The 27980-nt window shown below is 41.8% G+C and overlaps 2 protein-coding genes across 2 annotated transcripts; both read right to left on the reverse strand.

Moving 5' to 3' along the window:
• Positions 1-20578: 20578 nt before the first annotated feature.
• On the reverse strand, positions 20579-21714 carry LOC127309087 (protein FAR1-RELATED SEQUENCE 5-like). The gene is made up of 3 exons (XM_051340067.1): positions 21084-21714; positions 20791-21023; positions 20579-20725 (listed from the first exon to the last, which is right to left on the reverse strand). The coding sequence occupies exons 1-3, from the start codon at positions 21712-21714 to the stop codon at positions 20579-20581; spliced, it is 1011 nt and encodes a 336-aa protein (XP_051196027.1).
• A 164-nt stretch (positions 21715-21878) lies between these two features.
• LOC139832690 (protein FAR1-RELATED SEQUENCE 5-like) lies at positions 21879-23117 on the reverse strand. The gene has a single exon (XM_071822506.1). It carries the CDS (start codon positions 23115-23117, stop codon positions 21879-21881), a length of 1239 nt encoding a protein of 412 aa, XP_071678607.1.
• Positions 23118-27980: the final 4863 nt, after the last annotated feature.

The raw sequence follows: 27980 nt of genomic DNA on the forward strand, positions 1-27980 counted from the left end.
AATCTGGGCCGTCCAATCAGGTTACAACAGTAAATCTCAAGTCCCACTTTTCACCACAGCCATTCGATGCAGTTAAAAGATTTCTCACCTGTTGGCCTTCTGAGAGAGTCCATGACGTATGGGACCAGCTACCTGCGGGGCCGTATGGGACCAGCTACCTGCGGGGCCGGCAATGTGAGACAGACGCACGCTCTCGTTCAGGTCAACTTTCTATGCGCATGAGGGTGAAGGGAGAAAACCTAGATCGGCCGGCACTCCCCAATCGCAGCCTCCCTCGTCCTCCCCCAATCCCCACCTCCTCCTCTCCTCCCAATGGCAGCCTCCTCCTCTCCTCCTCCTCCTCTCGCGGACGCGCCTGGCCGAGGTCGGGCGGGAGGAGGCGGCGCGGCAGCGGGCGGCGGACCTGGAGGCAGCGGCGGTGGTGCTGGCCGCAGCGGACGCGAAGGAGGAGGCGCGTCTGGCTGAGGTCGGGCGGGAGGAGGCGGCGCGGCGGCGGACGGGGTCCCCGGGGAGCTCCTCGCCATGCTGCGGGAGGGCAGCTGTGCCGCGGTGCAGCAGCGCAAGGAGGCCTCGCAAGTCGTCGATCTCGAGAGGCGGTTCAAGGTGCTCGACGGGCTCATCCAGAGGGCGTCTGGTCATTGATCTTTGGCTGCCTTCTCATGCAAGTGCTGCTGGAGCGCGTCCCGGAGGAGGCCGTCGGCACGGGCGGCGAGGTCATCGTCGTCTCCCTCTCTTTCTCTCAGATTTTCTTTCCCTCACGTATTTGGGTTTCTCCATTTTCAGCAGATGCGACCACGGGTGATGTGAAGCTACCAAGCATGCGAGCAAGGGAGACGAGGCCTCCTTGCACTCGACGGCTCGACGAGTGAGGCCTTCTTTTCCTCTCAATGCATTTCTCAAATCCCCCTTTCACTTTCTCTCTACCTCATATCAGCCGACGCTTGAGACGGCAGGAGGGAAAGCAGGTGTGGAGGCACAGGAGGGAAGCCTCGACCACAGCCATAGTAAAAAAGGTACAGCTTTTTCTTATTTACACGACAACCCTGTGCGTCCATTCTACTTCTCACCCCTTCAAGAAATTTCAGGAATTGCTCATGTGCTCTAGATCTGCGTATATATTTGGATGTGTATTGACTATTTCTAAAGTTTTTGGTGATATTAAAACTGTTGATGTTGATGATGGTTTGCTGCTGTTTTTCAGCTTTGGCATGGATTTGAGCAAAAGAAAGAGTCACAGGAATATTTGGGTCATCTAACATGCAGCTAGGGTTTCGGTGGATAGAAGATTCTTACCAATGGCGATAACAGGCAACATGTGAGTTCATATTTTCCGTGGCTGGTACAAGCAACAACATCTTCCACACCGATATTTCCTCTGTCTCTTGTACTCTGTGTCTCCACACAATAATTTTTCTTGAATATATATCTCCTCTCTTCATGTTGTAGGCAGGAAATACAATGGAGGGTTGCTGCCGGAGTTTGGCGTGAGTTCTTGCGATGGCATGGTGAGGTGATTAATAGTATAGATGCAAAAAAAATTCTCTTTCACTAATCCTTTGTTTTTTTATAAGTGTGACATAATGCTTATTTCTACCTCTAGAAGGATTATGTAATTACTGTCAAGAATGCTGCCATTTGCTGATTGCAACTAAATGTACAGATGAAAGACCCTTTTGTTTTAATTCTATTGATGCATCACAAGTTGGTGAAACTGATTTGTCTAGGTGGATGCAAAATTACGTGAGTTTATCCTGAAGCAATGCTATATGAAAAATCTCTACTTTCCATAATGACTTTTTAGCGCTTTGCTTCTAAATATCACCACGGGAAATTGATGTTCATGGAATCAGGAATTCAGAGAGCCGATACTTTAGGTATTGTTTTATTGGCATGTGTATAGGTCTGTCATGAGCCCATTTTCCCTGTTTTCTTCTCTTGGGTTTATGGGTGCTAAATAATATCTGCGCTCAATCCCAGATTTTCAGTGTCAGTATAAAAAACTGACAATGGTTTCTGCTATGCATGGAGTAGCTTTGCAACTCTCCAAAAAAGGAGTAGCATTACCAAGACAGGCATGAGTAGGGCTGAAAGCAAGGTATTACTATTATAATTCATTTTGTTGTACCCTGCAACCTGCTAATTTTTGTACCGTATTGTCATGAAAGTATTTAGAGTTCAATTTATGGGAGCCTGTGTACCGAACTGCTGAATTATCATGTAGATCTAAATAGTAATGAATTAAGGGCAGACTGTTTTCGTACTTTATTCCACGGAAATTGCAGTCAGTTATCTTGATAACATATCTCGATTCTTATGTCCTAACTATTATTTCTTTAGAAATTTGAGAAGATTTCTGTAGATTGGTGGTGAAATCCAAGATGCTCGATTTCTTCTTGGACGTGGACAAGCCCCGCTAAGGTATAGTAGATCTCACAGAGAATCCTTCACAATTAGGACCTTGTTAAAAAGGTATATTTGCTAACAAAAACAAGGATCCATTTTGATGGTTGATTTCAGGGAAGTGCAATACGCTGGCATGACAAATAATAGGTTCACAAGCGATCCCCCTGAACTATATTTTCTAATGCTATTTCCTTCACTGTTGATTTCAGGGAAATCGAAATTCACACAGGAGTAAGAGAGCAAGAACCGTGTATGTACAAAGGGATCAGGAGGAGCAGCTGGCCGCTTCATCTCTCTTCCTGTCTCGTTAGTTTAGCTTGAGCAGGTGACCGCTTCAACCATGTTTTTCTGAATAATTTGATATACTATCATTTTTCAGGTTCCAATCTTGTATACATAGAATATGGTTGATCGTCTGCAGAGTGCAGAGAAAGGTATGATGTTGATAACAATAAAAATACACGAATTCTGTTATTAAATCTTGGTTGCCTTTTCCAGAAAAGAGAACTGACTGTTATAATAATACCACTGAATAATTTTGCAGGACCAGATGTTGTGCGAAGCAAATAAGTGCTTCAGAAGAAAAGTAAGTTACAAGATTAATAATATTGGTAGTTTAGCATGCATCTGGTTATCTTGTTTTGAAGAGAAAACCATATATATGTACTTATTTCTGGATGTACCTGTTCCTAACCTATGGACTAAATGTTCCACAACACCATACGTATGTGTCGGCTCACAGTTGGCACAACAATGCCAGCGTGAGCCATGGTTTTAAAGGCGTCGCTTAGGCGTCCAAGCGATCTCCCTCCGCCTTGGAAAAAGGGCCGCTTTAGGCGCCTAGGCGTCCAAAGCGTCCGCCTAGGCGTCGCCTAAGCGTCAGAGCACCCCTCCTCCGCTTTGAGATGCCTTAACACCTTTAAAACCATGGCGTGAGCTTTGGACTCTTCTTTATAAGCCATTGGTTAAATTCAGTTCCACGAGGTCTTCTATCTGAATTACAAGTTTAAGCCCATGAGAGTGAATAATTCAGTTCGCCAGATTGATTTAACCAGCACTTCTCCTATATTGCCACACTAAAGCTTAATCGAATAGCCAGTGTAGAACTTCTGCTATATTGCCTAAACTAAAACTTAATCAAATAGCTGTAGGTAATTAGAGCAGCGACCACTACTGCTAAATTTTAGTTACACTGATAGCCCATCTGCGAATGGGCCAATCTTTCCTTCAATGGCAGATTTGTGTAATAGCATTTCTTATAGCTGTTAGAAGTCTCAGCCTTAGTGATTCTGGTTTCCGGCCCATGGCTTGGATGGTTGGTCGAGGTATCTGTAGATGTTGATGTGTTGTTTAAAGATGCGGTTGTCTGCAAGGTCACCAATAGCCCGAGAGGATGGTGAGGATCTTACAAGTAATTGTTATCAGTTAGTCCTTAATTGTTATCTGTTATTCCTTGCATCTATCAGGTGCTTACTTTTGATGTGTTGGTTTTATTAGAATGAAATAACCTGTAGTTTTGTAGTTATAAAGTCCACACACCTGGTTAGATGCAGGCTCATCCATGGTGGCGCCACCTCCAGCATCAGACAAGGTGTCACCGGCTGTCGTGTTCAACACCCACTTGTTGGCCCTTCGCTCAGGTATGGTGCTTGACAAAATTTTGCACCTACATTCTTCTTTAGACATGAGTCATGTCGTGGCAGCTGGAGCTTCCATGAAAATGAGCCTCACCGTGAGTGGTTGTGCCACGGTGCCTTCCACGAGAAGAGCAAAATGTTTATAATTTTACTTTCACGTCTATCAAGCTTGAAGTTGTTGGTGCACTTGCATGAGGTTTCCTCTTTGTACACATGTAATGAGAAGAAATTTCGCACGCAAGTGGAGGTTCAGTGGTTTGAGCAATATACAGTGCATAAGGTTATTTTTCAACCATGTTATCAAATTTTGCTAGAGCTTTTTATCTGCATCTTACTTGAATATAAGGAAATAGGGTCCCTAGCAGAACGTCCCTAGCAGAACATAGATCAATGTCATTATTTATTTACGCTAGGAGGCTAATGTCTCTCTGTAACCACCCATGCATTTCTACACGCTTTCTACCTCTTTATTTTGGTTCACCATATTCCTTTTGTTATATTTGATGCATGTCTGAGTTTCTGCTTTTTTCACTGTAATGGAAAATGTATATGCATTTATTTATTTACTCTGTTGCTAATTTAAATTTGACTGATGATGTAGTGTTACAGGCTTGCTAATATGCAATTTCTGCTATCATGTAATTTTAGGTATATCTATGTTTGCTTCGCTAAATGTTAATGTATTTTGTCACACTGTTTCATTAAAAAGATTTTGTTGATGAGGAGTTCATGCAAATATATAAAACTAAAATAAGTTAAGCTAACATTATAACGCTTCCTCTTGCGATTAATTAGTTTTAAAAGTGCTCATTAGTGCTCTGTTCCCAAGGTTGCTGCAAACAAAAGGGTACAAACTTCTCCAGCTTAAACACAGGTACTTTTCCCCTCAAGTTTCTTGTCTATTATTCAGGGGCTGATGCCATGTTTACAGCTGGTTCATTGTCAAGATTATGCCAATTACTCCTTGCTGTCAAGTATACATGCGAGCTCCTTCTTTTACAATGAAACTATATTATTTCGTTTTCATGGGGCGCAGAATTAGTTCCTTACCTTATGGGAGTATGCATTTAATTTACTGTCTTTATATTTGATTATATCATCTATCATCTGATCACTCAAGGTCCATGCTGTAAAGATATGCTTTGTTTGGATCTTCGAGAATAGACATAAATCCAGCGCACCTATTTTTTCTTAGAACATGTACAGTTTCTGAATTTTATGCTACTGTTTTTCTCCTATTAAGCATTGATTTGTACATTGTTGCCTCATGTAAAAGCATCTAGAAGATAATGCGGGTTCTGAAATTATTATCACATTTCTGTAGGTTTAGTGTCCTTATACTCATGTTTCTATCCTACTCCTCTCTCTTAAGTTATAACCTCAAAATATTTTAGCATGGATTACTTATATTTTCTTCAGGCAACAAGCACATGCTGATTTCTAGATCGGACACCGTACTCAAGTAGCCAAGCAAGTGGTGTTGCAAGGGAATTGGTGATCACGACTTTGCTATGGTCAGCAGCTACGTGCTTGAGAAAAGGCTATGGGTCTGGTTATTGTATTATTTTTGTTTTGTTAGCGTGCTAATTGGCTTGAAAAGGACACATTCCATTTTTATGACATAATCTCATATTCCTTTAGATTGAAAACTTGTATCTATGGAGTTTTAAAACTTGTGTATGTAGCTATCCTATGCTTGTTATATAATGCTACCTCTTTTGGTACAATAATCATAATTTGGTGGGGGAGCTTATACAAAAGCATAAAAGCTGAAAAAATGGTGTGAAATTGTACTAAATTGTCATATCTTACTGCAACACCTCAATGGAATGGTGTACAGCTGGGCATAGGCGTCCTGACCTGGATGGCTCGACCCAGCCTGAAAATCCTGGGCTGTGCCGGGTTGGGCTTGCATGTCGGGCAGAGTCTGGGCCTGATTTTGGAGCCCGAACGTCGGGCCGGGCCGGACCAGGCTTGCAGAAAACATGATTTTAGCTTAGTTTGGGCTGGGCCGGGCTTTTCCCTATTGGGGCGAGGTTTGGGCCTGATTTATAAGCCGGAAGGTCAGGCTGGGCTGGGCTTGTGCTTGAAAATTTAGGTTCGGGCTTTTTCAGGGCCGGGTTCCCAGGTGTGAATGGTGTGTCTACAAGATACTAAAGCAGCTAAATTACAGGATAATTCTTAATACTCAAATAAGCTAAAACTTATAGTTTAAATTCTACTTTGTTTCTGGCACTTGCGCGATAGCGCAACGGGTCATCTAGTTTTTTATAACCTTGCAAAATTGTCTAGTTGGACATGTAATTGATGGAAATTGCACTTTGAAAATAGATGACAACGCACGGAGTATAGGACACACATTTGATCCTTGAAACACTATATGAACATTTTAATGCACGCTACCCAAAACAAAGTTGACTAGCTAATTAGAAAAACTAGACAAAAAAACGTTAAAGCATGATCAAATCCTACTAGCTAATCTACAACTGGAGCCCAAACGTACACGCCTCCATAGCTGAAAGGGCAAAGTGAGCGTCTAGAAGGGGGTTGCATACGCGGTACGCAATTTTTTTGTTCTTTCATTTTTATGGTGGAAGCGGGAAAGTAAAAGTGACAACTTGAAATTAGAGATGACATATATGAGGTGATGCAAAAAAAAATGAAATGGAAAAAAGTAAAATAGCATGAGGAAGAGGAACTGGTACAACTGGGGAGCAAGCGAAGACGTGACTCGATATGTTTCCCGTAGTTCCTTCCACAAGAGAAAGCATGTCTATGTTGAGGGGGTGTGACACCATAAAGGTGCCAAAGGCCACAAAGGTGTTATCATATTTCTTGTGAGCACACCACAAAGGCCTACCTACCTCTCCCCTAAGTAAGGCCGGTTGAGACGGCTAACTTCCATACAACGTTGGGGCACAACTCCACCAAGGACACATAGGCTCCCAACGACATCATGCCCTCAACAACAAGGACCGCCACAAAGGAGATCTAGGGTTTCCAACTCCACAAAAGAAAATTAGGAGAATCACGAAATTTCTTGGGTAGATAGGTAGACCTAGCTCTCGTCCTTCGATTCCAAAAGTTAGGTGTGATTTTATTAGCTAGGGAGGGAGATCCACGCGGTTAAAGTTCAAGAACTATGGAGGAGAGGGGTGTTTTTGCTAGTCAAATCTAATCTTAGGATGAAGAAGTCTCCCCCATTTGTAGCCCGTAAAGAAGATGTAGCCCATACAAAAGATCTAATTTGGTTTGCTAGTTGAAGAACTGAAAGAAGATTGTATCTGAGGGTCTCAACAAGTAGGACATTCAAGGAGATATCTAATGTGACCACTACCTTGCCGAGACCCTTTAGCTTTGAGGGTTTCTTGTCACCGTAGGAAACCATGTTGTTGCATGACCTCACTTCGGTAACTAAGTCCTTGCTTCAGGTCATATGGTTGATGGCACCGCTATAAAGCACCCTATTTTGCGCTGCCTAAAGTGAAGTCATCAATGACTTTGGCCATAAGGCACCATGGAGAGTAGGCGATGAGGTTCTCATTCGGAGTATCAAAGACATGGATAGTGGGAGTGGTAATGGCAATGACGGCGAACCCCTCATCCTCCTTGGTGAATTTCTTCTCATCATCCTCATCGTCGGATGAGTACTCTTCACGTGACACGAAAAGGATTCCCTGGATTCGATGCTCTTGTTGCAGTACTTGGTGTAGTCTTCGGGGAGGGATTTGGACCTATCCTTGCGGATAAGCCTTCTACCATGGTCTTCCATTTTATCGAAGTGACAATCCGCGACAAAGTGGTTCTTGTCTCTGCAATTATAGCGCGTCCTTGCCTTTTGCACTTCTATTGGTGCACTTGAGAAGCTTCTTGAGGAGTCGTGATGAGAGTATCTTGAGTTGTCCCTTGGTGAATAGTCTTTTTTTCTTGGGCCTCTTCCCATGTTGCTTCCCCAAAACTTCTTGGCCGCAAGAGCTATGTGCTTGTGTTAGCAATACTTGATATCTTCAGGAGCCCAAACCATGGGGTCATCATCACTCTCACTATCCTCGATCGTAGCCTTGAGGGTGATCGAGATTGGACTTACAGGCATTGTGAGCACGAGCCATGGACCCCCACAAAGGAGATCTAGGGTTTCCAAATCCACTAACGAAAAGTAGGGAATCACAAAATTTCTTGGGTAGATAGGTAGATCTAGCCCTCCTCCTGCGATTCCCAAATTTTGGCGTGATTTGATTGGCTGGGGAGGTAGATCCACGTGACTGAAGCTCAAGAACTATGGAGGAGAGAGAGAGTGTGTTCTTCATATTGGTTATATATAATGTGAGGAGGAAGAAGGCTCCCCATTTTATAGCTTGTACAGAAGATGTAGCCGTTGCAGGGTCGAAGGGCGGGGACATGGGTGATCCATATTTATGAAAGCCCGGATGATCTGACCTTGGTGATGTTGAGACGGGGGCGGATGATCCGACCACCCCGGATATTCGGGAATTTCCGGGGGACCAGATGGAGTTTTCCTCCCACCTGGCGTCTGGGAGGTGGCTAACATTTGGTGTGGGGCTTGAAGTAAATGTCATCCCACGGCTGGATGAAATTTACATCCGCCCCGGCCTTTGCGATCTAGCCAACTTACGGCATTGGGGATGAAATTAAAAAGCATCGGGGGTGGATGGAAATACCATCCGCCCCGCACTTTTTTAGCACATGTGTTAGCTCTGGGTGCATTCCTGGGGTTCCTCGTTGACTGGTACCGGATGGTACAATCTTCTTCTTTCATCACATCTCCTCACAATTTCTGGTCCTCTTTCATCACATCTCCTCACAAGCTCTAATCCACCATTACCAGAGATCAAACATCCAACAATTTAACCATATGATGAACTTTGGAAAAAGGTGGGTCATCATCCGCAATACTAAAATTTAGACCTACACACTTGAGCACACATGGTAAAATTACATTCACGTGTTGTTAACAAATACACAAAACAATAAAGATAGAGCTTCAATAGCCCTCCACTCTCACGAAGATGAGGTTCTCCCATCAAATTTGATAATAATACTACGTTAATACTCATAATTGTAAGAAACTAGTTGAATGCATGTGCCTTGGAAAGGTCACTAACTTATAAACATGCAGATGCATGTTCATCATTTAGCAGGAATTCATCCTGGAATCTAAAGGGGTGCTTATAAACATGTAAATTCATATTTTCTTATGTAAATCGCAATAAAAAACTTGCTACAGAATGAGGGATAAAGTAATGAACAAGTTCTTATATCATTACTTGTCTTGTAAAACATTTACAAACCTGACAAGAATGATTGTCTTAATATGTGAATCTTTTTAAAAAAAACACCCAAACGCCAGGAGAGACCAGCACAAATCATTAAAGGGAGAAACATAGTATTTAATGGAAAATAAAGTTCCATACAAAAATGTGAGCTTTGACAATTTTATCCCCAATCTTCACTTTAAACGTGCACGCGCAATGCACGCCCAATGCGTGTCTTCACCCCATTCAATATAGATTAACAAAACCATATTACATGTCTATTAATAAAATTAAGTTAACCCCATTTCTGCTAAAACTATTTTCCAATACATAACCCTAATATTATGTCCACAAAATGGTCGAGGGGAAATAACAATTCTCGGTTGCTTTTATACATATGTTCATATAGACCAAATAAAATGTTAGTCGAGACATACTAATTTCTTAAATTGCAAAAGTTATAATGTTTGTTCTTGGAATTCGAAAAAATATGAAACCGTATAAGATCTTAGCCTTAATTCAACAATCCTTTGTTTGGGATTTGGATTCTGAGATTCTGCTGTCAATCCTGATTCCTGAGAATCAGCTGTGATTCTTGATTTCTGGAATGAGAAGCAGTTTGTTTGTTTACCCTGTTGTGGCATCTGAGAATCAGAATCATTCTGTTTGGTTACTTTGCTGTTTGGGCAGCTTTACGGACCGTAATTAATGTGAAATGTATGTTATGTCTTTATTTGTACATGATCTAGTTATATCTTCTGTCAAGGTTTCATAGAAATGACAAGTATGTATACAAATATTTAAGAAATTGAAACCATCATCCGAAATGCACGTTCAATTACCAACCATCATCATCAACCATCACCCGCAAGTAGTGCGTAAAACAAAACTCCATCAGTAGCTGCCAATAATCCATCAGCTATTCTCTCCCTGGTTACTTTCATGAGAGCATCATCACCATGCACAATGTTAGATACCCGACCAGTAGGTGGAGGTAGTAGATCCCCTGGCATGTAGTACTCATCACGATCACATCTATCAAACTCTTTATCTCTCAAGTGGCTGTCCCTAATAAAATTATGAAGTGCCATACAAGCAACAATGATTAAAACTTGCTTGTCACAGGGGTAAGATGGCATATGCAATAAAATACGCCACTTCATCTTTAACACACCAAATGCACGCTCAATGACATTGCGTAGCGACGAATGGGCATGGTTAAAGATTTCTTTTTTACCATTGGGGGGGTCACCATGGATAAATTCTGGCACATGGTATTTTGTCGACTTGTATGGAGCTAGATATCCCTCACAATTTGGATAACCCGAATCAACAAGATAGTACCTACCTGAAAAAACAACATTTGTATTGTTATGTAATATAGTATTGTATTATGGTAATGTAATAATACAAGAAACAATTGTAATGTTACCTTTCGGCGGGTGTGGAAACTTAGCTGCATATTTCACCAAAGTGTTCTTAAATATCCTTGTGTCATGTGCCGACCCTGGCCATCCCGCAACTACAGAGGTGAATCTCATATCAAAGTCGCACACTGCCATGATATTCTGTGTTAGATACCCATGACGACCAACATGGTTCACTATCTCCTCAGCTGGAACAAGCACAGGGATATGAGACCCATCAATTGCACCAATGCAATCATCAAAGTGAGGTGATAATATAGAATCTCGAAGCCTTTCATGTACGTCTCTGAAGTCTGGATCTTTTGGCTTAATAGTATCTACAGCCATCTTGTTCAAGCACTCTAGCACATGGTTGAATTTCCTGTGTATTACCTCGGTTGACCGCTTGAATCGATTCTCCACTTGGCTAACGGATTGAGGACCACCAACTATCCACAAGAACATACCCAAGCACTCCTCCAAGCTCATGTTCCTTGTTGACGTCAAACCATAATTTTGCACAAGAGTCATGATACATAGATAGAAATTAAACGGAACAGCAAATAGAATGTCATGATACATAGATAGAAATTAAACGGAACATCAAATAGAATGTCATCATACATAGCCACAAATTAAACGGAACATCAAATAGAATGTCATCATACATAGACACAAATTAAACGTAATAACAAATAAAATGTCATCATACGTAGCCACAAATTAAACGTAACAGCAAATGAAATGTCATGATACGTAGCATAGATCATCTAATTCTTCCTACGGTCCTCATACATCCTCATCAGCCAATTTATCTTGCCTTCATTTGTCTTAAATGTACGGAAAAAGACACGGTTCTCCAACTTAGCAAACAACTTTGTTGCTATGTAATGCTCATCACTTCCTTCTTTTACTCCACACATCACTACTTCTTCCATTATCTTTTCAATTTTAGTGACAATGGTCATTTTGCTAGAAGCAACTGACGCATCTTCATTAATCATATGATCAACCATACGCTTCAATTCACGTTGCACAAGATTTTTCTTTTTTGGGTTCTCAAGCTATCCAGCGCCTCTCTTTGCACGACTACTTGGAGTAACGTGTACTTCATCATCATCATCATCATCATCATCATCATCATCATCAAGATTATGAAGCTCTGCACCCTCCGGCAATACCGTACCAGATATTGTACCAGGCATGAATGAGCTCTCTCCAGTAACAAGGACATTCTCAAACATCCTGCTCATCTCATCCAAATGTTCAGGTCCACGTTTACGAAATGCTAGAAACTCCTTGTTTTCCTAAAAACATAATAGTTGGTATATTGTTTTCTTGTAATCACACATTCTCAAAATTACAAAATTACTACAGTAGAGTAAAACTTACTTCTCCCATTTTCTTCCACCAATCATCATCAGCTACCACGGTATTTGCTTCATCATTCCAACCTAAACCTGTTGTCTTGTTTTTGAAGGTCAACCAATTGGTGTACTCCTTCTTCATACTATCCCATTTATTTTTGAATTGTTGTTTGTTATAATCTCTTCTTGTTTCTCTAAAAAAAACCCTCAGCAAGGTTTTTGTAACCAACGGGACTCAGAAACTTCAGAGACCTATTCCCCTTTTCTTTCTCAATCACACAAAGTTTGCAAAAAATTGCAGTAGCTTCCGCATCCCAAATTGCTTTCTCTTTTGCCATCTATATGTGTATACGATTAAATTAAATTAACACAAACGGGAACTAGCGGTGAACAACATAGCAGTGAACAACATAACAGTGAATAACGCATGAATTTTTTGCATACTACCGTTCGGGATGCAAGAAACATCTACAATATTCTAAAGGAAAAAATCGTCTACAGTGTCAATTTCACGGGATTGAAAACATGTGCCCAGATCCCATGTTTTGGCGGAAGACCGAGGCAAGGTGTTGTGAATCAAATTAAAAAATGCCATCGTGTTTGCCTCGGTGAGGTAGGAGCCATTCATTCCAATAAAAAACTGAACAACCTGGCTGCCACCAAATAAACTACTGGTGAATGTACCGTGGTGGAAGAACAAAAAGTAAGCATCGCTGCTATAAATAGTGTGCTCTATAAACCTGCCCAAACGCTAAAAAGTGCACGGTGGCCTGTTTGTCGTGGCGAGCCAACGATTGCTGGCCGTTGGATCTCGGATGGAGAACCTGATGTATCTGCTCTGTTCCGACCGTCCCCACCTGAGGGCCCCACCGTCACCGCGACCGCACCACGCCTGAAGGGACATCCTCGTCGCGCGCGTGCGAGGAAGACGGTCGAGAAACGTCTCCATTCGCTCGATCCCCATTTCTGTCGTGAGCTCCGGCCGGCGATTCTCTAGGGTTCGGATGAGCGACGGCGTGCTCGCCGGCGCCGCGATTCGCTAGGGGTCCAGGGGGTGAGGGGTAGGTTGCTCGCTGGCGCTCGATTCGCTTCCGGGGGAGGTCCTCGTGAGCTCAGTAGGCGTAAGGAGCGGGAGGTCGACGGCGGTGGGGGCGAGGCGCGAGGTACTGCTTCGATCTCCGCGACGGAGATCGACCTTTTCTCAGGCGGGTGCAGTCGATTCACCGTCCAAGAGCTTCATCGCCGCCGTATCAGTGGCCGTACACTCGGCGCGTGGTGTTTTTCGCCTAGATCGTTAAAGGAGATCGTCCCGTGAGCGTTGACGGAGATCAGTTGCAGATCCAGCTACTCAGGTAAGCGATATGTGCTCAGATCCCCCCAATCCCCCAGTAGGACTTGATTTCCTGGTTCAATTTTGTCCCCATTTTGATGGTGCGGGATTTTTGGAAGTAGATGGATGGCAGTGCATGGACTCTCCCCTGTATATCCACTTTTTGTCCTTGTTCTATGGTTCTTATGGTCCCCTGTAGAGCATGTTTTTGGAGTAATTTTGTACTTGTTGTTATGGTTCCCATTGTTTCCCTGTTGATCATGGTTGGAGTAATTTGTACACCCGAAATTAGATGATGCTAGTACAGCTTTTATGTTCTCAGTTGTTTATTAGACCTTGTAGGTTCTGCATGGATCATGTAGAGTAACTTTTGCTGTTGTGTTTGATACTCATTCTAGCCTAAGTTGTTTTTGCCATGCTAGTGCACCTGCTTGATATAGGCTACCAATTTTAGATGATACCAGTACTAGCTTATGATGCTGCTTATTAGTGGTTATTTTTGCTCTTTGGAACATTCTAATTCATACGAGGCTGCTTATTGAAGTTTGCTGGTGGTTCTTATTGAAGTTGATTTGCCATGCCATGAGATGCCACAAGTTGGCGATTATTCGTGTTTGAAATAAGTTGTTACGTCATTATAATTAAGTTGTCAACTAGGAGTCATTAAGTTGGCTCGTCGTTGTTACTTAAGTTGCTTTTCAGAATTTTTCATGCCATAAACGATGCCACGAGTTTCCGTTGTCCATGTTTTAACTTGTTTTGTCATTATGATCAAGTTGTCCACTATAAGTAATTAAGTTGGCTGGTGGTTCTTAATTAAGTTGATTTTCTGTTTTTTTACATGACATGAACGATCCCTTTGAGTTTGCCCATTATCTGTCTTAAACAAGTTGTTCTTGGAAATACATCTAGTTGTGTAACTATTCCAAATACATCTAGTTGTTCCAAGTAAAGAAAAGTTGATGTCTGCTTTCAGTCATGTTTTGCTTAAGTTTTAGCAGAACAGAGCTTTTGTATGTTTTTGTATGACCATGTAGACTAACTTGCATAAGTGGTGATGCAGAGTTGCATTGTACATTTTTGTGTGCGTATGTAAGCATGTTAATTTGATTTTTGGTTTTCTATTCATCAACAGGTGTAGGGAGATGACTAAGAGGTTTCCGCGTCTACAACTACCAGATGGAGCAACGGGCAGACCTGCAGTAACAGGCATGCAGCCTCGCCAGCAGGTATAGCATCTGACCTTTTTTTTGTTTTTCATAGCATACTTAAGTTCGCTATTCTGAAAGTATTTTGAGTTGTCTTTTGATAGCATGCCTTAGTTGTTTTTTGGAAGTAAATTGAGTTGTTCTGACATTACTTTGTCCTTACTTATGTTGAATATGTTGTTCTTTTTTTCAGGCTGCAGTTCCGGTTAATCATATGAACATGAATGGTCCGAATCCTGTACCCGCTACTAATTTACGATCCCGTGGTGCTACTTCAGGTGGTGGTAATCATGCAGAAAATGTTGCTGGACCTTCTGCAACTGTGGTTGAACCTAAGAAAAGCCGTGCATTCCTGTCGGTATGTTCAATTCATACTTCCTCGCTTGTGTGTTTTCTTCAAATATGTGTATTAGTTTTCTTATGTTGTGTGTGAAATTGTCCTGAATTACTATTTGACCTTTTTTTCTCCTTATCGTGGTGTGCAGCTTGGTAGGAATAAAGCGTCTCCTGCTAGACTTGTGAAGCTGAATGAAATTTTATCAGGTGATCAGAAGACGTTGATCACATAGTGGGGGTGGGGAGGAATGTTGATGGTTAAAGCTACTGAGATGCCTGTTGATCTAAGCATGTGGGTCTTGGCATGTTTTGACCCAATTAGAAGTGAGCTAGCTATACCAGGGAGGGGGACCATTCCCGTCGATGCAGCAAGTTACAACAAAGTCTTTGGGCTACCCAATGAAGGTTTGCCTGTACGGTATGAAATGGAAACTGGACCTATAGCCTTCATGAACGAAGAGTACAACATTCAGGGTGGGTCTGCTCCAGGTTTCAAGCAATGGCGCAAGATGATTCAGGAAATGGGAGAGGCAGCTGATATGAAGTTCCTACGGGCATACTGTGCTGCTGTTGTGAGCTGTTTTATTTCACCATCAACAAGTGCCAATATCAGTCCAAGGTCATATCCAAGTCTAGTGGATCTCAATGTCATGAAGAAGTCTAATTGGTGCCAGTTTGCAGTTGATCAAATTGTTCAAGAAGTGAAAAAGATGGGAGTCAAAAAGAAATCTGTGTGTTGCTGTTTACATCACCTCGTGGTACTTGATCTTTTTTACCCTTTTCGTGTTTTCGGCCTTGTTTTTATGTCGTAATAAATGTTGCAACATGTGTTGCTTTTTTTTCAGGAGATCTTACTCACTGTTTCTTTCCCTTTACCTTTTTTTTGTAGATACTATATCTTGACTCTCTTGATGTTGATGAGCCTGTGCCATCTGTTGAGGAATGTCCCATGCGTGCTGCCGCATGGGATGACAAATTAATTCAAGCTGTCATGCGCAAAGATATGAAGTCAAATGGAGAGTTTGGAAAGATGAAGGTATTTTTTAACTACTTAAGTTTTGCTTTACTGGATTGATCTAAGTTGTTTTTAAGTAGATCATCTGTGATGTGGCCGGATCATTTTTCCAAATCACTCTTACTTCATCATCTAAGTTGTCACATTAGCCCTTCTATTTTGCTTTTTCCACAAAATGTATCTTAGTTCTTGCTTTTTCTGTTTTCATATATCTAAGTTGTTTTCTCTGTGTCATCTAAGTTACTTGCCATTATAACTAAGTTGCTTTTTATTACCCTGATCCAAAATTGCTTCGTACTCAATACATATGTTGTGTTCCTAAGCTGCTTACTAGCCACATCTAAGTTGTTACATATTAGTACATCTAAATTGCTCATACAAAATGTACCTTACTTCTTCATTCTTATGTTTTTCGTATATCCAAGTTTTTTCTATGTGTCATCTAAATTACTTGCCAAAATAACTAAGTTGTTTTACTGCACTGGTCCAAATTGCTTCATATTAGTACATATGTTTTTGTGTTCTTAGGCTGCTTACTAGGCACAACTAAGTTGCTTTAGTTTCGAGGTGTAAGTTGTTCCAGTGATTCATATAAACCGCTCATAGTTCAGTTCAAAATGCACACTCATGCTAACAAATTATGACATTTCCTGATTTTTTACAGTTGAAAGATGGGGTGGGGGTGACTATTAGAGACGGTCTTTTTGTCGGGATGACGAGATTAGAAGAGTTCGTATCATCAAGGTTGCCTAGGAATTACCCATGTCAGGTAATTTCATTTTTCCTTTTTCCCACTTTTTATTTTTCTGTTTTCTCAAAATGTACACAGTGATTTCATACAAAACTAAATAATTCTCACTAGTTTTTTGCTTTTGTATTTGCTGAGCAGAAAAAGAGGAAACTTGCTGTGATGATTGGGGAGCTATGCACCGATATCTCCAACAGGTTGGGCACTTTCATAGAACAAGTAGGGGACTTTGAACAAGCAGAAGAGAGTGCAAAAGGTGTTTGTGGAAGAGTTAGGAAGAGGCAAAGGCCTGAACCTTCTATTGTTGTTGATGAAGAGGATGCTGAGGATGCGGATGATGAGGATTACAATGCAGATGGTAATGACGATGACGAAGAAGATGAAGACGCTGATGACGAGGATGATGAAGGCGATGACGACAGTGACAATGAAGATGGTGCCAGCAAACAACAACCTTCAAATGGACAGCACATTGATGATGATGATTTCCAAGACCGTGATGCTCGTTTCGATAATACACCAAGGAGATCTCCTCGTTTCGACAATACACCAAGGAGATCTGCTAGGTTGGGAAATGTGAACACTCAATCAGTTGGGGCAGCAAACACTCCATTGCCTGGACTGGGCCCGTTCTCAGATATCAGAGGGTTTGCGGCATCCAGAGGCAAAGACATTGACATGACAAACAACCAGGGCCCAAAATTCTTTGATATAACAGAGAAGATATACCCCAATTCCATATTCATGGAGGAGATAGCTAGGTCTCAAAGGGGTTCTCCTACAACAACACCACCACTGGACCAGTTCAGCAGGGACACTGTTGTACAGAAAGTTCAGACAGAGTGCATTGCATTTGATAAGTTAGCAATCAGGGGTGATAAAGGAGTCCAGATGAAACAAAAAATGGTTGTGCATCGTACCAGACATTTGGATACAAATGTGCAGTCTGAAATAGTTCAGGATCAGGTCACAGTACAGTCTGCCAACCAAACTGCAACTCTGTTGGGACCAAAATCAGCTATGGCAATGTCAGACACAACTATGGTCGATACGGCAGCAACTTCAGCTAATCAAGCGCCTGTTTCACCTCGAAGAGCTGCAACTAGTTCAAGAATAGCAGCCCACAACACAGGTGCAGCACCGCAACCTCCTCCAGACGCAAGTCATGCAGTTTCACTAACAAAAAATCCAGCACAAGCTCTTTTCATTCGTACTTCTCCACGCCGGAACAAGAATACTCCAACATCTCCTGCTACGCCTTCTACTTGTCAAGGATCGCAGACCAACAGTGCCGCCAAGAAATCAACGGTTCCAACTCGTCAAACTTGTCCACCTCCGCGAGCTAAGGATCCTAGATGGGAGAAGGGTTGTGACCCGCCATCTTTCAGCCTTGGGTTTGATAGTCCACAGAAAAGCCAACAACAAACTCCTGTAGTTGCAGCATCTGATGGGACAACACCACAATCTTTTAGGTCCTTTGGGTCTCCAATTTTCGATGACTACGACGATGTTTGGAGTCCAGAGATGGAGGAAGAAGCCATTGCTTTATGTACCAAGGTTGAAAGGGAGCAAGGCTACCTGACAGACGAAGCAGATACTATCGGTGCAGGACATCAAAGTGAAGCTGAATTCCAAACACCAACTCCTGTTGGCAACAAGGTCACTCCTTCCATGGATGGTTCTGGAAGCAACTCAAATGCAGCTCCTGGCCGGATCATCCGACCAGCTGCATGTTATAAGTCACCGTACATAGACTTTTCAAGCAAAAATACATATGCATGCTCTGCTGATGTGAAGGAAGTTTATGATCTAGTTATCTCGGGTGGTAAACGAAATGGAAGGGGTCAGCACAAGGACAACACCCCAATCATTGTCAACTTCGAGAAGTTTTTTGTGTCCCATCAGGAACTGGCAAACTCAATGATGCCTTGTGCTGAGCTAGATAACACAGTATTCGAACTAGGTCTCGAATCAATTATGCTGAGGAAAGATAAGAATGACAAGAAAGTTGTGATGCCTTTGAGATTTACGGTTAGCACCCCAACACCTTTTTTTGTGTCTGTTTTTGTTCTGTTTCTTTTTACTTGTCAAGCACAGATATTCGAAGCAAAACTAACTGCACCACCTGGGGGATTCCTCAAATCTTTTCTGTAGACATTACTTCAGGAATATGGTTGGAATCACAAGCATGTCAAGAAGTACTTTGCGAAGAAGGATGCGCATCTTGACAAGAAAGACTTGGTAATCTTTCCCCCCCTTTCTTTTTCCTTTTTTGTGTTCATTCATATTCTGGACCACGGTCATTCTAGTTGTGTTTTGCACTTGATTTCTTTGTTATCTGCCAACCACACGAACATGTGTTGCTTCCAGTGTTGGAAAACATGAGCGAAGACCCAAGTGTGAAAGTGAACCACTACTGGTTGCTTGTTCTCAACATCAAAGATAGAAGATTCGAAGTTCTTGACTCTATGAGGACAATAAATGATAAAAAATTGGGCCTGCTTGTGAAGAATCTTCAGGAAGCAATAACATCTCTATGGAATGAAGAGTACCCAAAATCACGCATCAAGCTTGAAAAGTTTGACGTCAGCGACATTTTTGCTCCAAAGCAGAAAACTAAGTAAGCACATAAAAACACTCATTCAGATAACTTGCTTTTATTAGCATCTAAGTTTTGCTCCTACTGCACATCTAAGTTGCTTTCCAATAGTAGCCAAATATGTTCTTTTTTTGCTTCACCTTACTGTGGACACCCTAGTTGCTTACAGCAAGTACTTTTGTTGTTTCACTAGCAACAACTTAGTTGCTTCTATAAGAAGGTTTCCATAGTTCAAATTTAACACTAATTTTCTTTTCAACTTATACCATAGTTGCCTACCTTTTTTTGAGCTAAGTTTGCTTGTGTGCAACTTCTCCTTACATTAGTTGCTTCTGAACAACCCCTTTTTTGCTTCCTCTATAATATAGGTTGCTTCTTACCAGCTTCATAAAATCTCAACTGGACTACTTTTCCAAATACATCTAGTTGTTCAAAGCATAATATTTAAGTTGATTAATTTAGTTTTGTGCTAATTTGATTCACTTGTTCTTCTGTAACTCATATAAATTACTTGCTCGAATACATAACTTATATTCCCACTTTTTTTCTCGCAGCAAGGATTGTGGTGTCCATGCACTTATGAATGCTGAGCACTGGACAGGAAGGTCTCTCCCAAACTATGGAGGCAAGGACATATCAAATATTAGGAAAATCATGACTCACACATGGGTTACTTCCATCCACAACACCATCGACTGGAGGAAAGCTCTCAAGAAGAAAGGAAAATGATGTATATTCTCTCCTTCTAACTACTTGCATTACTGAAATTCAATTTGGGAAGCACAAATTACATTGCAGTATTGAAAATTCAACATTTCAAGCATAATTACATCTTATAATTGTAGACTGTGACATAAGTTGTTGTGTCTTGCAATACTATCCGATCTTACACACACAGAGAAAAATGACCTTGAGCAGACATAATTTAAGTTCATCCTTTCAGAGAATTTTCACACGTTGCTGAATTATGTCCAGGCAATCCGCACAACGTACACAGAATTGTTCTTTTTGCTTGCAACTCAATCCCACCAGGGTATCGATTCTTCTTTCTTCCTTTTGCATTCGACCTAGGAGGATCAAGAATAACCATAGCTTCTTCACTTGCCCCAACCATGTGACTTGCCTGTTGCACATATGGAATGTCAGACTCTACGCTTTTCTGCTTCTTGTTTGGACGACATTGGCGAGTAGGGGCAGACAGTGCAGACTGTCCTTGCTGGGAAGTTGCTGGTGCGGGTTTAGTTGTTGGTGGCACATCACATGTAGTATGTGCTGTTGGCACATGCCCTGGAGCTGACCGAGGTGCCTGCTGCCTGTTTGATGTTGTAGGTGGAGGTACTGGTCGCGTTCGGGTAGGCCCTGAAGATGTTCTCTGATGCGTAGTAGGTGCTGAAGTAGATGTCCTATTAGAATTAGGATTTGCTGACTGTTCAGGTGCTGAACTAGTTGGTTTCCTCTTCCTTTTTACCTTGTTTAGTTGTGCAAACTCAGTTGTCATTTCTCCGATGTGTCTACGAGCAATAGCATCATGCTGGTCTGATGCACTTGCTAGTTTAGCCAAAGCAACAAACTTAGTTGACAAGTTTGCAAACCGCAATTTCTGCCGTGATTCTTCAGGCATAACATCATCTTGTGCTGGGACAGTTGGCTGAACCACAGTTTGCAATGCAGCTGGAGTCCATCTTCGTAATATGTATTGATCTGGTATAGCATCAACACCAATATGCGTAAACACTTTTAAGACATGACAACATAGCAAACCGTCACGCTCAAACTTGCAGCACTCGCAGTTGAATTGCCCACCATTATCATTAACCATGTAGTACCTTCCACCATAAGGATAGCACTTCTCATTGTTAGGAACTAGCTGGTACAAATTATTGCCCTGTGGTTGGACATTATAACAGCCAATGAGCGCGAACTCCTTCCTGAACCGATGGTAGATGGGACGTGTGTACACAGCCAAGGCTTGCTTCTCAATAGGGAACGACGACCATGGATCTGGCTCAAGCTCATCCGTGCGGAAATCATTGTGGCCCTCCTTACCCAATATCCGTTGCTGTAGCTTCTCATATTGTTTAACAAAATGCTTGATTGAGTTGTGAGGGTTGATGTAACGTTTTAGAACAGCGTTAAATCCCTCACTCCTCTGAGTTGATTGCAAAAATGGGAAGAATCGATGTCTGTAGTAGCATGGAACCCAAAATTTTGCATACTTCTTCAACCATAGAAATGTTTCATGCTCAGCTAAATCCCACTTTGCAATCATTTCTGCCCATCTTGCTTCAAATTCATCCTCACTCATACTTTCATTGATGCATTCATTGAAGTCTTCAGCCAAACCAGGGTGCCTACCCAGGAATGGCCCGAGCTTCTCATTTGCTTTCTTCATAACGTGCCAGCGACAGTTGCGGTGACAAGTGTCAAAGAAAACTTCTCTGATTGCATTCCTCATAGCCACATCCTGGTCTGTTATAATATTTGTTGGCTGCAAACCATGCATAGCATCAAGGAACTGGGTGAAAAGCCATGTAAAACTCTCCTCTTTCTCATCCCTTAGGAAACCACAGCCAAGCATGAAGGACTGCCATGTCTGTTTATCCCAACAAATGGAGCAAATGGCATATTGAACTGATTAGTCAAGAAAGTTGTATCAAATGACACACAATCATGATATGCTTCTGTGTAAGCCTTCCTTGCAGCACTGTCAACCCAGAAAATGTTTTCAACCCTGTGCTCTTCATCAAAAGAAATTCGAGAGTAGAAACCCGGGTCCTTGTCCTTCAACTCTGCAAAATAAGCCACTGTCTCAGCAATGTCCCATTCCTTCTCCTCCTTCCTCAAACTTGTTCGCAGATTTGTTATAGCTTTTGGATCATAGGGGACGGAACATTCTTCACCATAAAGAGAAGACATCACTGTCATCATACGCCCAGTTTCTAAGTTGCAGTCATGTAGGCATTTCAGGAACTCCCTTTCATCTCTAGGTATGCCTTTGTGTGATCTCAGGTACTTTGTCAGTGAAGGTTTCACAAGCATGGGGTGATTGTGTTCTGCAATAAAATATGTCACTTCATATTTGTTGTTAATCAACTTCACACACATTTTTGCTGGACACTTGGTTTGCTTTATTTTTTCCCTTTGCCGCTTAACTCCTGCAGTTTTTGGTTTCTTGGACGGTCCAGCTTCTTCTCCATCCCCGTCTTCATCATCTAGCTGGACAGGGCTAACCTCTTCTACAATTTTGACTCTCTCCTCTTGAATTTGCTCTTCTGTTTTCGGTGCCCGATACTTGTTGCACACAAATTGTTGCTTCCGCACCACCTTACTGAAAGGTTGCCTCAGTGATGTGTTTGATTTGATAGAAAACCCCATTCTTTTTGAGTAAGCATTGTAGTGCTCTCTGGCATCTTCGATTGTGTCAAATCGCATACCAAGGAAGGGTTCTTGAGGACTAGATGCAACTTCTTCATTAGGAGCAACTCCGTCAGCACCATGATCCGCCAACTCAGGGTTAGAAGAACCAGAAAGGGTTGTAGTAGGCGTAGTCGTTGTGTTTATGTTTTCAGTGCTAGGATTTGCTGGAGGTGGTGCTGCATTGAATTGCTGCCCTCCACCACTGTGCACATCAGAGTCGCCACCTTGTCCACCATGCTCAGCAAGGAGTGGGTCCTGAGACTCATCGACAACCTCCGTCTGGGCAGCTTGAGTGCAGAAAAAGGGGTCACTGCCATTTATTCCTGCATCTTCCATGTCGACATCGTCTGGTTCTAGGTTCAGGTCCAAACCACTCATCTGCAAAACAGAAAGTAATTTCATTTTGTTTGTAGGTAAACTTGAAAACTTTGTTTTATGGATGCATCTAAAGTTGCTTCTCTGATTCATCTAAGTTGGTACACTAACGCCATCTAAGTTGTTTTCCCGAATTGCATTTTTGGTTCAGATCTGCATGACATAAGCTACCAAAGTTTATGGTTGTCACCACCATTCACACCTTCTCACAAACTTGCTTTTTTCAGGTACTGGAGGCTAGCATGGACCAGATCAAGTGTCAAATTTTGCTTCATCGATCAGCCACTATGTAATTAGCACTATGACGGAAGAAACTTTTGCTGAGCATCTCAAACGGTAGCTAAGTCGATCATTTTACTGCTTAGCTTTGTCATGTGACAATACTAGTTCTTGTTGAAACATAGTTTGTTCGTCGGTGAACTGGTTGTCTCGATGGTTTCGACAAACTAATGGTACCTAATGCTACTATAGAACCTTCCCAGTACTATGTGACCATATAAATGCATTGCTACTCCTTCACATTTTTTGTGGCTTATTCTATGGTTAGTATGCATCAGATCATCTAAATTAGTTGCTTGCAAGGTGTTGTCTTGAGTATAATCTGAACTGAAAAGCAACTACCTTGAGGATCCCACCAAATTATAACAGGTTTGTGCCCTCAAAGTTGAGTTTTTTTATCTACATGTGTCTTGTTACAAGTTTATGCTGCTCTTTCTATGATATACAAGCCTGTTTTGCATTTTTCCATGAATTTGTATGCATGAGGAACATACTTATGCATCAGGAAGCAATTCTGTGAGTCAATAGTTGTCTTTTATGCATCAGGCACTACTTGGTTCAGATAAAAATGGATCTGACCATGTAGATCTGGTTTTTGTTTGTGTTTTTGCTCAAATTGTGTTCTTTTTTCTGGGAAGAAAACTTGTAGATCTGGTTGCCAGGTTCAAAAGGTTGAACAAATTATAGCAAAGGAGGAGATGGGAGGGGGAGGTAAGCATCTGTGCAAATCTAACCTTGTTTGTCCAGCCTCTGAAGAACTTGCTGTTTGTTTGCTGTCTTTGTGCTGACTGCAATGGCGATTTCTGCTGGTACTTGTTGTCTTTTGTGTTGACTGCAATGGAGATTTGAAGGGAAAGGGAGAAGAAGTTGCAGGCTGGGGAGGAACAAGTTGCAGGCTGGCTGTGGAGGAAGAACTTGCTGGCTTTTTTGGAGAGGAAGAAGCTGCAATGGAGATCTGGATGAAGGAAAAGAGATCTGGAGGAGGGACGGGGAGGAAGAAGAGAGAAAGGAAAGGGAAGGGAGCGTGCAGCTGTACAGGGAGGAAGAAAGAGAGAAAGGAAGGGAGCGTGCAGCTGGGGACGGGAGGACGGTGGGCCCGACTAGATTTTGGCGGGATTTGTTGCGATCCGGGCTGGGGGGGTCCAGTTTCCTTTTCTGGAAAGGTTTGGTCGGACGGGGGTGGGAGGAAGGAAACTTTCCTTTTTTGGCCCGATGGCTGGCTGGAACCAACGAGCCAACGTTTGCTCGCTAGATGCGTCCTAAACCTGGACTTGTTTATGGTTCCTGGGTGTAGTATCCACTTGCGTGTGAGGATTACGATTCTGTTTACCAGGAAAGCTATGACAGCGCTGGAGCAAAAGAAGATCGCATACCTTCACACGGACGCGAGGCGCGAGGCGCGGATCGGCGGCGGATGAGCGGGCGCGAGGAGCAGGAAGCGGCGGCCGGATGAGCGGGTGTGAGGCGGCGGCCGGATGAGCAGCTCGATGGGCAGAAATTGCGAGGGGCAGACGACGGCCAGGAGGCGGCGGCCTGATGCGGGGACGAGGGAGCGGGTTACGCGTGAGGCGTACGGGGCAGAAAACGGTTCGGCCCATAAAAAAGCTCGGGAATCACCTATTTCCCCAATTCTCAGATTGTGGTTCCATGTGTGTGTTTTTTAGAATCAATTCTAGATGATCTAGGTATTATGGATAGCTGTTTGTTTCAGATTCTAATTCTACAATAGCTAGAATCCAAGAATCAAGAATTTAAGCCCAAACAAAAGGGTACTTAGTATTGAGTAACACTTAACTAATTCTCAGTCTTCTGAGAATTTGTAATCCGTGTAAATAATATTCAATCAAGTCTAGTATGTTTCAATCTTTTAATAAAGGTAGAAGGAGAAATACGGCATATCTATGTAGGATACTTCTAAGAGAATATCTACTTGAGTTATACCATTTCTTACCCCTCTTTTCTCTTCTTAATTTTACGACCATTTTAAAAGAGGGGGAAATAGTCAACCAACCTCAAAATTCCATCTCCTGATACAAGAAGTGGAGGGGTAGTGAATGTACAGGAACCTCAGCGGTTTCTTGCTTTTCAGCGCATCACCTTAATTAAGGATAATGACCTGATGCATCTACAAATGAAAGTAAATAAACTTAACTTGGTAATTACCTGACGGATCAGAATGAAATATGTACGCTAGTTTTGCATTATGATGTTCAATTTATATATCTTTATCCAGTTACCATCACTAGTAGAAAAATAGGCTTCCGTCCACCCCCATTAGTCCCGAAACTATTCGAACCGCGACTAAAGGGGGCTTTAGTCGCGGTTCGGGAGGCAACCCGCGACTAATGCTCTATCTGAGACTAAAGGGTACCCCATCCGGCGGAAAAACCTTTAGTCGCGGTTGGGGACACCAACCGCGACTAAAGGGTACCCCTTTTTTTTCGAGTTTTTTTACTCCCACGCACCCTGCACACACACACCCCCCCCCCCCCCCCCGTGGATCGCCTTTTTTGGTTTGTAAAATACAAAAGAAAATGATAGAAAATTCAAAAAAAAAAATTTGTTTTCAGATTCTTGTATGTTATGCAACCTACTATTCGGAGAAATTAAGAAATTCGAATTTTCACTTTTTTTTGCAAAAAAGTTTAAAAAATGGTAAAACCGCAATAACTTTTGCATACGACGTCGGAAAAAAACATATAATATATCAAAAAAATCCTCGGAAAAAGTTACATCCGAATTCACCGGGGTTTACCCGGTTAGCCAATTTTTAGATTCTCAAAATTCCAAATGAAAATACGAAAGTAGGAAGATTTTAGTTTTTGCTATAAATTTTGGATTTTATTATTTTTTATTTTTTTAAAAAATAAAATTAATAATTGTCTCATGCATAAAGATTACTATTATTACTTTTACCCTTTTAGATTTTCAAATTTTTAGGTTTGGCAAAAAAATTAGAAAAATTAAAAAATTTAAAAAAATTAAAAAATTAAAAAAATAATAAAAATTAAAAAGTTAATGTTTATTTATTTATTCAAGATTATTACATCATTACTTTTGTTTATTAAAAGAATTATTTGAAATTCAAACAATAAAAAAAATTGACATCGACAAACATATGTTAATAGAATTGATATGATACTACTATCACATACATGCGCGCGAAGCAATTGGATGTGGGACGGAATGGAACTCGGAAGTTAAGCGTGCTAGTGCTAGAGTACTGTGAGGATGGGTGACCGAGCGGGAAGTTTGACCACGAGTAAGTAATTTGACTAGAGATAAGTGTAGTTAGAGATAGAGACTAAGCTATGCAAATAACTGAAATAATAGAAATTCTGAAAAAAAATTAGAAACCCAAATGAATTAAAAAAATTTAACGAAATAGCCTTTAGTCCCGGTTGGGGACACCAACCGTGACTAAAGGTCCTTCGCCCAGGCGCACGCTAGCCGCCCACGTGGACGGGCCTTTAGTCGCGGTTCGTAAGCAACCGCGACTAAAGGGAGGGGGGCTTTAGTCGCGCTTAATTAGTCGCGGTTGCGCAACCGCGACTAATGGCAGTTACGCACCGCGACTAATGGCCTTTTTTCTACCAGTGCATCCTCATCAACTTGGCAAGTGCAAATGATGTACAGAGTTTGGAAAGAAATCACTAGAACTTAACCATACTTGGTACACAAACATCGAGCGCATTATGGATCACAACAACGTCTGAGATTACAAACTTCTAGGAGTGAACATCGGACCTTTAAAAAAGAGCACCAGCACGGCTTTTCGTTCTACCAAATTATGAGCCGTAATTTTTCCTTTTTCCCCATCAAGAAAAAAAACTGACATCATATCCATCTGCCAACTTATATCTCGACTAATGACGATGTGGGTCTTCTCCACTTGTAGGGCATCCTCTATCCACACCTAGACGTTGTCTTTTAAATTTGAAGAACTTTATTCTTTTACACTATACAATTAAATAATACGAAATCAAGTAAATATGCATCGACCTAGATGGTTTAATTTTACATGAGAAACAAGGAACAACCTATAAGCTACAGAAGTTTAGAACAGCAAATATGTTCTTTCCGGAAACAATCAACTACTAATAACTCAATTGACTGGGGACACCTTCTGTGTTACCACTTCAAAAGTTTAAATCAACATAACAATGGTAAAAATAACTTCGTGGTATAGTCCTATGTGGCTAGATTGATGAGAGAAATAAGAAACAAATAATTGAAAACCTTCCTAAAGTAGCAACGTTCAAGGTTAATCTCAATAGGTACACCTATAACACAGGGTGACTTGGGGATGTATCAGGTGGAAATGGCTCAACTCTGCAAATCTGAAAATGTTCCTTGTTGTCTATTCGATCATGTACCAATGGCCTTGATGTCCCTGAACAACCTCCCACGTCTGGACTGTACATTTTGCAAGAAAACACCCGCAGACCATACTGCAATTTACATAGAACCCCTCCTGAGCAGTTCAACCTCTGAAAGTCTGAATCGTCCTCGCTTGTGCTCATTTTACCACACATCAATTCCAGATCTGCGCCAACACTGAACTATGTAATTTATGTACATTTCTCA

The sequence above is a fragment of the Lolium perenne genome, chromosome 6 (assembly GCF_019359855.2).
Source record: "Lolium perenne isolate Kyuss_39 chromosome 6, Kyuss_2.0, whole genome shotgun sequence".
NCBI classification, from domain to species: domain Eukaryota; kingdom Viridiplantae; phylum Streptophyta; class Magnoliopsida; order Poales; family Poaceae; genus Lolium; species Lolium perenne.

Excerpts from the sequence above, each read along its gene's own strand:
- LOC139832690 (XM_071822506.1), bottom strand. The coding sequence starts at position 23,117 with ATGAGTGGTTTGGACCTGAACCTAGAACCAGACGATGTCGACATGGAA.
- LOC127309087 (XM_051340067.1), bottom strand. The coding sequence starts at position 21,714 with ATGAAGAAAGCAAATGAGAAGCTCGGGCCATTCCTGGGTAGGCACCCT. Across the intron at positions 21,024-21,083 it reads CTGCAAGTTTGAGCGTGACG|ATCAATACATATTACGAAGA; the intron begins GTTTGCTATGTT and ends ATGCTATACCAG. Across the intron at positions 20,726-20,790 it reads AGTTTGCACAACTAAACAAG|GACATCTACTTCAGCACCTA; the intron begins GTAAAAAGGAAG and ends TAATTCTAATAG.